The 16,367-nt window shown below is 44.9% G+C and overlaps 1 protein-coding gene across 2 annotated transcripts in view; it reads right to left on the reverse strand.

Annotated features, from left to right (window-relative positions):
* The window catches only part of PRCC (proline rich mitotic checkpoint control factor), a 34,099-nt gene that overhangs the window by 5,640 nt on the left and 12,092 nt on the right, over positions 1-16,367 (reverse strand). Inside the window, exons 2-5 of one of the 2 annotated variants that reach the window (XM_032154114.2) lie at positions 13,218-13,265; positions 8,346-8,912; positions 3,366-3,461; positions 372-515 (exon numbers count right to left, since the gene is read on the reverse strand). In XM_032154114.2, the coding sequence (XP_032010005.1) occupies positions 372-515; positions 3,366-3,461; positions 8,346-8,912; positions 13,218-13,265 (855 nt within the window). Of the gene's footprint in view, positions 1-371; positions 516-3,365; positions 7,986-8,345; positions 8,913-13,217; positions 13,266-16,367 lie in introns of those variants that run through there. The other variant, XR_009213601.1, reaches the window with a different exon arrangement.

A 16,367-nucleotide genomic window follows, 5' to 3' on the forward strand; every position in this document is an offset into this window, starting at 1 on the left:
AACAAAAAAAGCAAAAAACTTTAAATCAAAAAAAGGAAAGAAGGATCTGAGTGTAGGGCAAGAGTAGAGCAGCTGTGGATTCACGCAACCTGAGAAGGAGCCACAGCCACAGGCTGGGAGTCCTCTCCAACTACTCGATCTCAGCAACCAGACCCCCCATCCAGCTGAAGAGCTGTTAAAGTCCTGCAAAGTTCTAGAGAGTAGGAGCTGTATCTGTGAGGTTTAGTGCATACTCCAGTACCATGGGCAAAATGTGTTTGCTAAAGGTGCTGTGACAATAACAATGGGGTGTGGGGTCAAGACGGGGAGTAAGACAAGATTTTGCTTTGCAGCTTCCCAAGCTGACCACTCAATAGACGTTTCCCACTTACTTTGCTGAATGACTTCATGGTTTTCTCTTCTGTCAATGACTTAGTCATCCATTGCTGGGCCCCACTGAGCTGGTCATCACCTTTGATCTCCACAAAGTTTATTTCTTCTCTCCCTCGGTTCCTCTTGCCCTGCAGCCGCTTAAACTGGAAAAGAAAAAAATGCAGGAGTCAGGAATCTGGGCAAGGGGGTCAGCAGATGTCACTAAAGAGCCAGAGTTTATGGAATGATTTTGTGACTCACCAATCCCAAGGCACCCTCAGTTCTTCTCTATGTCCTTTCACCCTGCCATCTACCAAACTCCCTTGATGCCAGATGAAAGGCTACTTCTACTCAGAACGTCTCCTGAACCCAGGAAAAGGGAAACTAAGAGGTATCTCCAAACATGAATGCGAGCAGAGAACCAGTGATATGAATTTGTATTCAAACGGTATCTGCCTACCACTATGCAATATATCCATGTAACAAACGGGCACATGCACCCCCTAATCAATTTTATTTTTAATGGTATCTGCCTAAAAGGATTGCATACAATTTTCAAATTAAGAATTCAGAGTAGGCCGGGCACGGTGGCTCACACTGTAATCCCAGCACTTTGGGAGGCCGAGGTGGGCAGATCACCTGAGGTCGGGAGTTCAATACCAGCCTGACCAACATGGAGAAACCTCATCTCTACTAAAAATACAAAATCAGCTGGGCGTGGTGATGCATACTTGTAATCCCAGCTACTTGGGAGGCTGAGTCAGGAGAATCGCTTGAACCCAGGAGGCAGAGGTTGCGGAGAGCCAAGATCGCACCATTGCACTCCAGCCTGGGCAAGAAGAGTGAAACTCTGTCTCCAAAAAAAAAAAAAAAAAAAAGAAAGAAGAAAAGAATTCAGAGCAGGCCAGGCAGGGTGACTCAAATCTATAATACCAGCATTTTGGGAGGCAAGGTGGAAGGATCACTTGAGCCCAGAGGTTTAAGACAAGCCTGGGCAATAAAGTGAGACCCCATCTCTATAAAAAAATTTAAAAATTAGCCAGGTGTGGTGGTGCGTGCCTGTGGTCCCTGGGAAACACAGCAAGACCTCACCTCTAAAAAAATAAAATTCCAAGCCCCAAAAAGCACAGAACTCCAGGATTTCTCCTTTAAAAATCAGTTGTTTGTCCATCTCTGTTCCTTCTAATTGTTCGGTATCACCGAATCAACAGACCCCACACCAGAGCGGACATTAGAGACAAAGAATGTGGGGCTGCATAGAAAAGGAGCCTCACACACACACAGAGGCTTAGCTTTACTTCAAAAGTTTTTAAGGTAAAGAAAAAGAAAAAGCGCAGTAAACTTTCTAGGAGACTGCTACTCCTTCCTCTTCCTAAAAAAACAAAATGCAAATCACACAAGTCATCCAGAGGTGTGCCTCAAAGCGAATGTGGGTGAAGAAGGAATAGAATTTTAAAACTCAGAAGCTTCAGTGAGACCCAGTCCTGATCTCAACATTAGTGAGGTCTTCTACACTCACTCTACCTAGAAGAAACTGACTTTTGCCACTAAGTGGGTTCTCAGCTGTCTCCTAGGCTTAGTTGGTTCCCAAATAAACCAACTATCAAACCTGCCAAGAAGGATATCCATAGGGGAGTGGATGAACACAGTATCAAGCACAGGCAGAAGTATGCAAAGGGATGGACACCTTTCTGGGAAAAGGTGAGCAGAGAAGAATTATTTTTTATAAGAACCTCCAAGGAGAAACAGCACCCCCTGTTTCTGCAGATCCCTCCTAATAGGCTGTGACTTCCCTGCAGATAGAACAGTACTTTCTATCCTGAATAAGGGCCTGAAAGTCACAGGACATTGTGCTTTCACCTTTCCTTTTGCTGAAGCTTGGGAAAGCTCAGCAGCAGTGAGAGACCATTATGTGAAACACAACGGTATTTAACATAGCTGCTTGGTGACTCCCCAAATCCATTCTCCTCTTCTTTAGTGTGAAAGAATCCAAAATTTTTCCTAGGCATATTACCACACAACTAATAAAACACTACATTTCCTAGACCCCCTTACAACTAGATATGGCCGGCTAGATGCAGTGGCTCACGCCTGTAATCCCAGCACTTTGGGAGGCTGAGACAGGCTGATCACTTGAGGCCAGGAGTTCGAGACTAGCCTGGACCAACGTGGTGAAACCCCGTCTCTACTAAAAATACAAAAATTAGCTGGACATGGTGGCACATGCCTGTAATCCCAGCTACTCCTACTCAGGAGGCTGAGGCACAAGAATCGCTTGAGTCTTGGAGGCAGAGGTTGCAGTGAGCTGAGATCGTGCCACCATACTCCAGCCTGGGCGACAGAGCAAGGCTGCTCAAAACAAACAAACAAAAAACAAAAAAAACCCAAACAAATAGATATAGCCACGTGAGCAGATTCTAGTCAGTGAGATCAAAGTGGACGTGCTCTTAGGAACTTTCAGGAAGTCTCCTAGAAAGCGAGGGGAAGTGTTCCTCCTCTTTCTTTCTCTACCCTGCTGCATCTCCAATGCCAATGTGATGGCTGTAGCTTTAACTATCATGGACCATAAGAATAAAGGCCACAGCCTAGGGATGGCAAAGCGATGATTAGAAAGAGACTGAAGCAAAGGAACAGTAAATCATACTTGTAATCCTACCACTTTGGGAGACCAAGGCAGAAGGATTGCTTGAGCCCAGGAGTTCAAGTGCAGCCTGGACAACAAGCAAGACCCCGTCTTTACCAAAAAAAAAAAAAGGGGGGACTAGATCCCTGACTCTGTGGAGCTTCTAAAGCATCCCTGGCCTGCCCACCTGTATCCTTCTTCCATGAAGAAAAAAACTAACTTCCTTTATATAAGCCACTATTATTCAGAGTTTCTCCGTTACATGTTGCCAACCTAATCCTGATACAGTTTTGTCTTTTGTGTCTGTGTGTTTTTTTAATTTCCTTTGGCTTCAGATTTGAAACGTGGTGCCCAGAGGTCAAAGATGGTCACTTGTGCTTTGTTAACTTACTGCTTCGTCATCGATGAAGGAGGCATCTGGGGCAATTTCCTGGGGGGGGACCAGGGCCGGGTCCTGTGCAGGATAGTAGCCACCACTGTAATAATCCTGCAGCCAAACAGGAAAGAAAAACACACCAACTGAGGGCACAGCTGGAGAGGGGAAGGTAAGGTCTGTCCAGAAACAGAAAATTGTCATCAAAGAGGCAGTGGTGAGATAGCTACACTACAGCTTCCTCAAACAGACCAGTTTAAGGCATAGATCCCAAGGACCGACCTATAACTCAAGAACAGTCCCTACAGCTTTTCTCATCTACACTATCCAGACAGATGGATATTTTTTAGGAAAGGGTAACAGGAAACAAGGACAGTCTCTCCTGCTTCAATCTATACCTTGCTCCCTCAGCTACTTCCTAAGAGAGACTCTCACCTCTTACCTCTATCATGACCTCAGCCCTGCTCCTCCTACTCATAAGACCCCAATGAGCTACTATGCAAGCAGGGACAAGAAGGCATACGTCATGCCATTCCTGCTCCTCATTCTAGTTTGGTCCTGTGGATACAGGGAAACAGTCTAAACGGGGTGTGGAGGTTATAGATCTCTGATTTAAAATAACCACTATTAGGATACAATGAAACTTACAAAGCTGGGAACAAAGCAGGTTTATTTACCAGATTTTGAGTTCAGGAATCTCATGATTCCCCTTAGAGGTGAGTGGCCCAGATGTTGTTGCAGACCCTAGAGGAAGAGGAGGGTGAAGGCAAGGGCAAGGCCTCTGCTTGGCAAAGTCAGGCAGCCACACAGCCAATAAACTGTTTCCTCCTTGCCTACACTTTTTCCTAATTCTTCCACTTCGTCTTAAATGCCAAGAAATGCCCCTCTAAGAACATTTGTTTTATGATGAGCTAAATGAAAATAGGTTTAATATTCACTACATAAAATAATATATAAAAATCCAGAGCAATTAAAGTATGGAGTTTTTTTATAATGGTATTCACAATAAGATACATTTAAATTTCAGAGTCCCCTAGTGTATTTAAAGTGCTTTAATTTACATAGATTATCTCAATGGTATTTATAACTGCATATAGAATTCCAATTTGTTATTCAATTTAAATAGCATCTTTTTTTTTCTGCTAAAGAGTTAAAAACACTATCTTTCTCCATCCTTCTTTTTTTGAGATGGAGTTTCGCTCTTGTTGCCCAGGCTGGAGTGCAATGGCACCATCTTGGCTCACTGCAACCTCGCCTCCTGGGTTCAAGTGATTCTCCTGTCTCAGCCTCCCATGTAGCTGGGATTACAGGCACATGCCAGCACGCTCAGCTAATTTTTGTATTTTTAGTAAAGACAGAGTTTCATCATATTGGTCAGGCTGGTCTTGAACTCCTGACCTCAGGTGATCCTCCTGCCTTGGCCTCCCAAAGTGCTGGGATTACAGGTGTGAGCCACCACGCCCAGCCTATCTTCCTCCATCCTTCTAACAACAACCTTAGGGGCAGATATACTACCTCTGCTCAGCCTATAGGAAACAACAAGGCTTAACAGCAAAGATTTAGGAAACAAAATTGTTTTCAAAGTATTTGGTCAGAACAGGTTCTCCAGAAAGCCCTGTCTCTTCACTCATGCCCAGATTGAAAACAATAATGCTGACCATTCAGAGAATCAGAGTGGTTGAAGGGACTTAAGTCTTCCAACCATCCCAGGCCAGCAGTTTTTAAACTTGCTGAAGCTGCCCAGTCATGGGGCCAGCCAGCTGCCTCTGTTCAACTCCACCACGGTGCCAGGTCCCCCAACTCCTGCTCCTAGGAGCCCTCTACATCTTGGGAAGCTCTGACTGCTAGGAATTCTCTTAAACCTACATACAACCTGGCATTCTATACTTTTACTCTCTGAGGCCATACACATCAAATCTAAATATCTCTTCCAAGCAACAGGTGAATACAACATGAATAAAAAGTTACAATCAGCATTTATTGAACATTTACTATTTTCCAGGAACCACCATGCTAACTAAACTAATGTAATTATTTTAGCAACGCTTTGAGTTGCTCTGATATCCCATTTTACACCTGAAGAATCTGACTGAGAGAGGCAGTTAAGTAACTTGCCCAAACTCAGCTTGAGATTCAAACCTCAAACCACCCTCAGGATTCTCTTTATTTATTATTATTTTTTTGATTCTCTTTATTCTTACTTTGCACTCAACCCTCCAGATTCCCTTCTTTCCTCCTTGGACCCAACTCTCCCTTCCTGTTTTTCTCAATACTCCTCACCTCTAGAAACTCTTCTTAAACTAGCTGCTATCTAGACGTCTATGCCATAGATTCCCTTATCCTCATCATCCACATTTCAGGAAGCTATCTTGTAATTCTAAGATTAGCTACCAGTTCTCTTCCGTCTTCCCTTCATACCTCTCACCAGCTCCGACAATCAGATTCTGTTTTCAGCATAGGGGAAGTGCTCCAGGACATTGGTCTGGGAAAAATTTTACAGCTAAGACCTCAAAAGCACAGGCAATAAAACCAAAAGTCAGCGGGGTACGGTGGCTTACGCCTGTAATCCCATCACTTTGGGAGTCCAAGGCGGGCAGATCACCTGAGATCAGGAGTTCCAGACCAGCCTGACCAACATGGTGAAACCCAGTCTCTACTAAAAATACAAAAATTAGCCAGGCGTGGTGGCGGGCGCATATAATCCCAGTTACTCGAGAGGCTGAGGCGGGAGAATCGCTTGAACCCGGGAGGTGGAGGTTGCAGTGAGCCGGTATCGCACCACTGCACACCAGCCTGGGTGACAGAGCAAGACTCCGTCTCAAAAATAAAAAAACAAAAAATAGGCAGGGCGCGGTAGCTCACCTCTGTAACCCCAGCATTTTGGGAGGCCCAGGTGGGCAGATCATTTGAGGTCAGGAGTTCAAGAACAGCCTGGCCAACATGGTGAAACCCTGTCTCTACTAAAAATACAAAAAAAATTAGCCGGGCGTGGTGGCACATGCCTGTAATCCCAGCTACTCAGGAGGCTGAGGCAGGAGAATCGCTTGAACCTGGGAGGCGGAGGTTGCAGTGAGCCGGGATCATGCCACTGCACTCCAGCCTGGGCGACAGAGCAAGACCCTGTCTCAAGAAAAAAATTAATTAATTAATTAATTAAATAAATAAAAATAATGGTCAGGCACGGTGGCCCACGCCTGTAATCCCAGTACTTTGGGAGGCTGAAGTGGGCAGATCACCTGAGGTCGGGAGTTCAAGACCAGCCTGACCAACATGGAGAAACCCTGTCTCTACTAAAAATACAAAAAATTAGCCGGGCATGGTGGCTCATGCCTGTAATCCAAACTACTAGGGAGGCTGAGGCAGGATAATCGCTTGAACCTGAACCTGAGAGGCGGAGGTTGCGGTAAGCCGGGATTGCACCATTGCACTCCAGCCTGGGTGACAGAGCGAGACTCCGTCTCAAAAAAAAAAAAAAAAAAAAAAAAAGATTTTGGCAAGGTTATGGAGAAACGAGAACACTTATACACTGCGGATGGGAATGTAAATTAGTTCAGCCACCATGGAAAGTAGTTTGGAGATTTCTCAAAGAACTTAAAACAGAGCTACCATTCAACCCAGCAACCCCATTACTGGGTATATACCCAAAGGAATATAAATTACTCTACTGTAAAGACACATGCACACATGTTCATCACAGCACTATTCACAACAGCAAAGACACAGAATCAACCTACATGCCCATCAACAGTGGACTGAATAAAGAAAATGTGGTACATATACACCATGGAATACTACACAGCCATAAAAAAGAACAAAATCATGTCCTTTGCAGCAGCATGGATGGAGCTGGAAGCCATTAAGCAAATTAACACAGAAACAGAAAACCAAATACCACGTTTTCACTTATAAATAGGAACTAAACAATGAGTACATGAACATAAGGAAGGGAACAATAGACACCAGGGCCTACTTGAGTGTGGAAGATAAGGATCAAAAACTACCTATTACAGCCAAGTGTGGTGGCTCACACTATAATCCCATCACTTTAGGGCTGAAACAGGCAGATCACTTAAGGCCAGCAGTTTGAGACCACCCTGGCCAACACAGAGAAACCCCGTCTCTACTAAAAATACAAAAATTAAATTAGCAGGCATGGTGGAATGTGCCTGTAGTCCCAGCTATTTGGGAGGCTGAGGCGGGAGAGTTGCTTGAACTTGGGAGGCAGAGGTTTCAGTGAGTCAAGATCGTGCCACTGCACTCCAGCCTGGGCGACAGAGCAAGACTCCGTCTCAAAAAATATAAAATACAAATACAAAAATTAGCTGGGCATGTTAGTGGTGGCACACACCTGTAGTCCCCGCTACTCGGGAGGCTGAGGCAGGAGAATCGCTTGAACTCGGGAGGCAGAGGTTGCAGTTGAGCCAAGATTGTGCCACTGCACTCCACCCTGGGTGACAAAGTGAGATTCCTTCTCAAAAAAAAAAAAAAAGAAAAGAAAAAAAAAGGCCAAAAACCTACCTATCAGGTACTATACCTATCGGGTACTATGCTCATTACCTGGGTGATAAAATAATCTGTACACCAAACCCGTGACATGCAATTTACCATGTAACAAACCTGTACATGTACCTCCTGAACCTAAAATAAAGGTAAGGAAGAAAAAAAACAGATATATATATATACATATATATATATATATCACAAATATGTACAAATATTATGGATCAATAAAAAATAAATAGATTGTTTTCAGAATAAAGATGCCATTTATGTGGTTCACCCTGTCAGACTTCAAGACTTGGGCAATTTAGAATAATATGGAATAAGAATAAAGAATAAGAATAAATAATAAGAATAAAGGTATGTTCTGTGGCCTAATAAATAGAGAAGGTTAATTTAGCCAAAGTGACACCACAGAGGCTGTATCACTAGCTCAAAGCTCTCCTTGACCACCATGTTCCAACATTCCCTCGCCTGCCCTCTGTGCCTCCTACCCACCTGATAATAAGCACCAGCGGCATTGGCATCGCCATACGTGGAAAACTGATTGTAGCTGTAGTCGTCCCCAGGCTTAGGCATCCAAGGGGCCCCACTTGAGCCTGCTGCCATCTTGAATTCAAGGGGGGCATTGGCTGCATCGTCCTGGAAAGCCGGCTCTGGTTCCGTGCCTGGAGGCAGCTCTTCAGGGACAGTGGGGACGGGGTAAGGGTATGGCTCAACTCCAGGTGGCTCAGCCTTTTCAGGAAGGGAGAAAAAGTTTTCAGGGGCTACTTCCTCATCACTGTCGTCTTCTTCCTGTGTGATCTGCTTTGTCACCTGCAGGGCAGCACTCTTGGCAGCAGCCTTGATAGCAGAGGGCGACGGAGTGGTGGTTGTGGTGCCCACAACAGGGGCAAGAGAGGAAGTCTTGGTCTTAGAAGCCAGTCTGGAGGGCTTAGTATCAGGGGAGCCATCCGAGGGTTTGCGGGAGAAGGCATGGGGCAGGAGCAACCTGTTAGTCTCTTTCACAGTCAGGTTTTTAGGTTGGGGAAGCAAGGCAGACAAACCAGTCCCCTCACCGGATCCCTGGTGAGCCCAGGTGTGGGATAGGAGGAAAGAAAGATGACAAGTGAGATTTTATGTACTAGCAACACCAAAAACAACAGGTACAGATAAGTTCTCTAGCCTAAAATCTTACCAGCCCTTGTTTCCTCCTTACCTCCATCCACTCAGACCACCTAATCTGGGCTTGACTCCTGCTACTTCAGGCCTTTCTGCGGGCTGCTTCTCCCAAGGTGAGGTATCATTCCTCTTCTCTTCCATCCCAACCCAGCTCCACTGCCCTCTTCCACAGAGCGAGCCTTCCTCAACTCTGTGTCTTCAAAAAATACGATGCTCTTAACCTCACATCGTCCTTCCTCCCAAAAAGCCCAGGTCTCTCCAGCTCATCACTCAACCTCTCTCCATGTCCTGAAGGGACCTCTTAACACAAGAACCCTCTCCTTCCTTTGGAATGCTACCCAAAATCAAGAACAAGGTTCTGTCCAAAAGAAACATTCATACTGTTGCCAAAAGTCCCTTCCCGGCTGGGCAGTGGTGGCTCACGCCTGTAATCCCAGCATTTTGGGAGGCCGAGGTGGGCGGATCATGAGGTCAGGAGTTCGACACCAGCCTGGCCAACATACTGAAGGCCTGTCTCTACTAAAAATACAAAAATTAGCCAGGCATGGTGGCGGGTGCCTGTAATCCCAACTACTTGGGAGGCTGAGGCAGAAGCATCGCTTAAACCCAGGAAGCAGAGGTTGCAGTGAGCCAAGATCATGCCACTGTACTCCAGTCTGGGTGACAGAGTGAGACTCCTTCTCAAAAAAAAAAAAAATAGTCCCTTCCCGTGACCAAGGGAGAAAGCTAACCCTGAGCGAGACCCCTCAGTAGCGCTAATGACGCCTAGGAAAGACTGGAGGCCCAGCACGTTCAACAAGGAAGCAGTGAGTCCAGAGACTGGAAGGGGCCTGACACAGCTTTTTCCAACCCTTTAAATTGCTCTCCTTGACACCATCCCCAAAGCAAAGGAAATAGGATTTCCCTTCTCTTTTTTTCCCCCCTTAGATAGGAACCTGAAGCCTCAGCTTGGGTGGGGCAGCTCCCTTAGGACTTAAGTGCTAAGGGTATTTTTTTTTTTTTTTTTAGTCGGAGTCTCGCTCTGTTGCCCAGGCTGGAGTACAGTGACATGATCTTGGCTCACTGCAACTTCCGCCTCCCAGGTTCAAGCAATTCTCTGCCTCAGCCTCCGGAGTAGCTGGGATTATAGGTGCCCACCACCATGCATGCCTGGCTAATTTTTGTATTTTTAGTAGAGATAGGGTTTTACCATCTTGGCCAGGCTGGTCTTCAACACCTGACCTTATGATCCACCTGCCTCGGCCTCCCAAAGTGCTGGGATTACAGGCATGAGCCACAGCGCCTGGCCTAAGGGTATTTTTTAGTTAAGACCATAGAATCCTACATTAGCTGACTGAAAGGGTTTTTATAAGATCATCTTCAGTTCTTTTCAGACTTACTCAGCTTGCAAATTCCCCTAATCTAAGACATTACTGCTTTTTACAAAAATATGTAATTTTAGTATGTTTAGTGCCATCATACATACAGAGGTAGTTTTGTCAGCCAGAAATGAGTATATATATATGCTGTATTTTTTTTAATCTGAAGAAAGTCCCCTACCCTTCCCAAGGAAAGCCCTATAGATGTGGCATATTAGCTTGTTAATGCCAGAGTCAAGCATTTAACTTTTGATCTGTAAGCTCACTGGCCCAGCCCATCCAGAGTTCCTATTACCCAAAAGAATCTCTCAGATTCTGCTTTCTCTATGCTAAAAGGCCAGTTTGGCCTAACTGTAGAGCTAAGGGAAATGCCAACTGGAAAAGGAGAATGGAATAAGGTCACTGTGTCACTGTCTTAGAGTACCAGTGTACTCCAGTCTTCTCAGCCAAGAAATGCCCAGAGTGAATAAGACATTTGAGTCAAGCCACACAGAACTGCTCATCTGGAGAGTGGGCTCTTCTTGCTGTGTGTGTGTTCACAAATTTGGTCCAGCCTGGAAGCACCCAGAGGCTCCGGTTCATAGGAACCAGACTGAGGTACGGGGTGGAGCACACCCTCAGGCTACCTTTGAAGTGTCTGACTTATCAGATATCTGGGGTCATGGCTATACCATTTTGCAGTCCTAGGTCCCCACTCTGCCTTAAGAGCTCAGAATTCCTCTATCTACTCATTTCTTCCTACCACCTGGAAGATTGTTCTTTACAGTCTTCAGTCTTACAGTGGGGGCGCCTTCTGAGTCAGTCCACCTCCTCCAGGAAGCTATCCTGGTAACAGGACTGCCTTTGCTCAGTCTCAGCACGCCAACATCTTGCATGACTCCTTTTTCGTCTACTATAAATACAAACACCAGGGCCGGGCACGGTGGCTCACGCCTATAATTCCAGTACTTTGGTAGGCCGAGACGGGCAGATCACGAGGTCAGGAGATCGAGACCATCCTGGCTAACACAGTGAAACCCCGTCTCTACTAAAAATACAAAAAAATTAGCCAGGTGTGGTGGCGGGTGCCTGTAGTCCCAGCTACTCTGGAGGCTGAGGCAGGAGAATGGCATGAACCCAGGAGGCGGAGCTTGCAGTGAGCTGAGATCGCGCCACTGCACTCCAGCCTGGGCAACAGAGCGAGACTCCGTCCCCCGCCAAAAAAATAAATTAAATAAGTAAATAAATAAATACAAACATCAGCCTTGCCAGTTATCTTTCTAACTTCCACACAACCACATCCTTCTAAAACTGCTCAGAGGTGGAAGCAACATTTAACTGAGTCAGGAGAAGGGGCAGCTTTGTATCATATACTCGAATCACAAGACAGCCACTATTTTATTTTATTTATTTTTTATTTTATTTTATTTTTATTTATTTATTTATTTATTTTTGATGGAGTCTTGCTCTGTTGCCAAGGCTGGAGTGCAGTGGCACGATCTCAGCTCACTGCAACTTCCACCTCCCGGGTTCAAGTGATTCTCCTGCCTCAGCCTCCCGAGTAGCTGGGACTACAGGCGCCTGCCACCATGCCCAGCTAATTTTTGTATTTTTAGTAGAGACAGGGTTTCACCATGTTGGCCAGGCTGGTCTCAAACTCCTGACCTCAGGTGATCTGCCTGCCTGGGCCTCCCAGTGTTGGGATTATAGGCATGAGCCACCGTGCCAGGCAAGACAGCCACTTTATAAAAGCAGGACCACTTCTGCTTTTCCCTGAGACATATGATCAACATGAGGTTAGAATGTATAAATCACCAACTGTGGAAGGAATGGGAAGAAACTCCTGAGTGCCAGGATAATGGTACTGAGATGAGAGGAAACAGAAGCAAACAGCAGGGAAATCATCTACTAACACTGTCTTGTTGAGGACTTCTGGTTTCAATTACAAGGAGCTAAGTGCAGCAGTTAAGAGCTTGGACTCAACAGTCAGACTGGCCAGGCGCGGTGGCTCACGCCTGTAATCCCAGCACTTTGGGGAGGCCGAGGTGGGCAGATCACCTGAGGTCAGGAGTTTGAGACCAGCCTGACCAACATGGAGAAACCCCATCTCTACTTAAAATACAAAATTAGCCGGGTGTGGTGGCGCATGCCTGTAAACCCAGCTACTCGGGAGGCTGAGGCAGGAGAATCACTTGAACTGGGAGGAAGAGGATGCGATGAGCCAAGATTGTGCCATTGCACTCCAGCCTGGGCAACAAGAGCGAAACTCCGTCTCAAAAAAAAAAAAAAAAAAAAAATTATCAGATTGTCTGAGTCTGAATCCCAGCTCTGCCCACACTAGTTGTCTGATCTTGGGCAAGTTCCTCAGTTTCCTCATATGTAAAACAGGGATGATAACACTATGGCTTAGGCACCATCATGATGATGAAATCAATTAAATGCTAGTAAAGCACTTAGAACAGTGTCTGGTACACAGTAAGTGCTATTTAAGTGCTTATTTTCCAGGTTAAAAATGAGACAGGGAGAAGACAGACAATTTTAACATCATTTTGACTAATCCACTTATTCTACCCTCCCTAAATAATCCTTTTACACTATATGTAATGAACTGAATTGAGTTACAATTCATCTCCCTACCACTGCCTGTCTTCCAGGAAAGGTAATACCAGCAAGTTAAAGCCAGGAACAGAGTGGAGAGGGTACAGATGCACAAGGTCTGAAGTTATAAAGTAAAACAAAGCTGAACATAAATAGTCCTCAAATATCTGTGTTTGCTCTAAGCCAAATCTGAAAACTGCTGGATACTGTAAGTCCTGTCTTTGAGGAAATAATACAGGAAGAGAAAAAAAATTGTTTATATCACAATGCTTACCTGAAGGATAGTTTTCTTCTTTGTGGGTTCATCTTCCTCAGAATCTGACTAAGAGAAAAAGAAATGAAGTAAGGCCTCACTGTTTTAGGACAGTAAAAGAAACACATTAAATATAGCACATATGAAGGGTTGGACAACAGTGGCCATCTTGTCTGTGCCCCACCTCTGTACAGAGGTACACTCACCCCAGGTCCAGTCAAACAACACAGCTCCCTTCCTGATCTCAAACAGCTTCAGAGAAATCAGGGTATGCCCTGCCCTCTCAGACCTGTTGCACAGCCTTTTCGGCATCAATTTCTTTTCTGTTAAATTAAGACTATTTCCTCCCGTTTGGTCCTTGGTGGAAAGAAAAAGCTATACCCATTCTTCTTCCTATAATTCTGTCCACTAGAAGATGAATGGGAATTGGCCCACAATCTCACCCAATCTCAGCTTCACTTTTAAAACCACTTATATAGACTACATAACCACAAGGCTGGGGAACTCCAGTGGGATTGAGTGGTGTGTTAATTACTCTTCTATGAGGCATTAAAGGTCAAAGCCATTGGAGAAATCCATTCCTTCTCCAAGTATGATCTATTGTCTGACACAGTTGTTCATGTCTAGGAAGAAAGCAGGCAAATGATGACCATGAGGATCTGGGGCAAGACAGGAGGTCATCTGTGTTATCTTTCTGACTCATCAGGATTGCTTCTAAGACAAGCTCTCATGCTGAAAAATAGCTAAACTTTTAGCTCTATCTCAGTTCCGTGGCACCTTCAAGTCAAGGAGAGCCGCAAGGCATATGAATAGCAAGCTTTAACATTTTTATTTTAAAAAATTATTCCCCCAGCCATGAACCTTAAAGCTTTCCATTTGTTCCCAGGGCCTTGGTTTGGATATCTGTAAATAAAAAGGCAATTAGGCAAGAATCTCAGATCCCATTCATCTCCAAGATTCTGTGAGAACTCAAATCCTCTGCTGTTCTATACTCGCTCTCATATCTCACAAATTCCTTTTTAAATTTATCTCTTCCAAGGATCTTTCAATCATAATTACCTATTATATTCAAGACACTGTGCTAAGTACTGTACACAGCATTTCCTAACCAGTGCCCCAGGCAGGGCTTGGCCAGCTAGAGTCCTAGACCACTAGTCTCAGTCTGGACCATTTCCCACAGTGTGCTTCAAAGATTCCCTGTGTGTGCCATGATATGAAAAAAGTACTTGCCCTCAAAGAACTTACAATCCAGTAAAAAGAATAAGTACCCAAATCACTGTAATAAAAGGCAGTATAAGGCCGAGCACAGTGGCTCATACCTGTAACTCAGTACTTTGAGAGGCCAAGACAGGCAGATCACCTGAGGTCAGGAGTTTGAGACCATCCTGGCCAGCATGGTGAAACCTTATCTCTACTAAAAATATAAAAATTAGCTGGGCATGGTGGTGGGCGCCTGTAATCCCCAGCTACTCAGGAGGCTGAGGCAGGAGAAATGCTTGAATCAGGGAAGCAGAGGTTGCAATGAGCCAAGATCTTGCAATCCAGTCTGGGTGACAGAGCAAGACTCTGTCTCAAAAAAATAAAATAAAATAAAAATAAAAGGCAATATAAGATAAGAGTACCAAGTGTGGTTCAAACATCCCCTCAATTAGTACTACCATTACGGAAAACTGTATGGAGATGCCTTAAAAAAACTAAAAATATAAATTTAGTCAGGCGTGGTGGTACACGCCTGTAGTCCCAGCTACTCGGAAGGCTGAGGTGGGTCACCTGAGCCTAGGAGGTCAAGGCTGCAGCAAGCCGTCATCATGTCACTGCATTCCACCCTGGGCGACAGAGTAAGACCTTGTCTCAAATACTAAAAATAAATAAAAATAATAAAATTTAAAATAAAAATAAATCTTAAAATAAAAAAATTTAAAAATAAATTTTAAAAAAATTAACAATAGAATTTACCATATGACAGTGTGGCACAGTGGCTCACACCTGTAATCCCAGCACTTTGGGAGGCCAAGGCGGGAGGACTGCTTGAGCCCAGGAGTTTGAGACCAGCCCAGACAACATGGTGAAACCCCATCTCTACTAAAAATACAAAAGATTAGCCGGGTGTGGTGGCACATGCCTGTAATCCCAGCTACTCGGGAGGCTGAGGCAGGAGAATCGCTTGAACCTGGGAGGCAGAGGTTGCAGTGAGCCAAGATCACGCCACTGCACTCCAGCCCAGGCAACAGAGTGAAACTCCATCTCAAAAAAAATAAATTAATAAAAATGCAAAAGTTAGCCAGGCATGGTGGTGCGCGCTTCTCTGGAGGCTGAGGGACAAGAATTGCTTGAATCCAGGAGGCGGAGGTTGCAGTGAGCTGAGACTGTGCCACTGTACTCCAGCCTGGGTAACAGAGCAGACTCTATCTCAAAAAAAAAAAAAAAAAAATTAGACCAGGCATGGTGGCTCACACCTGTAATCCTAGCACTTTGGGAGCACTTCCTAGCACTCCAAAATCGGAGAATCACTTGAGGCCAGGAGTTCAAGACCAGCCTGGTCAACACAGTGAGACTCCCCCACCTCTAATATTTGAAAAAAAGATGAAATAGAAAATAAAAGAGGAACCTCACTCAGAAATTTTTTACAGAACAAAAATAAATAAAAATTTTAAATAGGCCCAGTCCAGTGGCTTACACCTGTAACTCCAGCACTTTGGGAGGCCAAGGAACACAGGTCACTTGAGGTCAGGAGTTTGAGACCAGCCTGGCCAACATGGTGACACCTTGTCTCTACGAAAAATACAAAAATTAGCTGGGCATGATGGCGGGCACCTTTGCCTGTAGTCCCAGTTACTCGGGAGGCTGAGGCAGGAGAATTGCTTGAACCCAGGAGGCGGAGGTTACAGTGAGCGCCGAGCTTGCGCCACTGCACTCCAGCCTGGGTGACAGAGCGAAACTTGGTTTCAATAATGATAATAATAATAATTAAAATAATACAAATTTTAAAATTTTTTAAATTAAAAATTAGCTGGGCATGGTGGTCCACACCTGCAGTCCTAACTACTAGGGAGGCTGAGATGAGAGGATCGCTTGAGCCTGGGAGGTGGAAGTTATAGTGAGCCAAAATCATGCCACTGCACTCCAGCCTGGGTGACAGAGTAAGACCCTATCTCAGAAAAAAAAAAAAAA

The sequence above is a fragment of the Hylobates moloch genome, unplaced genomic scaffold, assembly GCF_009828535.3.
Source record: "Hylobates moloch isolate HMO894 unplaced genomic scaffold, HMol_V3 SCAFFOLD_5, whole genome shotgun sequence".
Lineage (NCBI taxonomy): Eukaryota > Metazoa > Chordata > Mammalia > Primates > Hylobatidae > Hylobates > Hylobates moloch.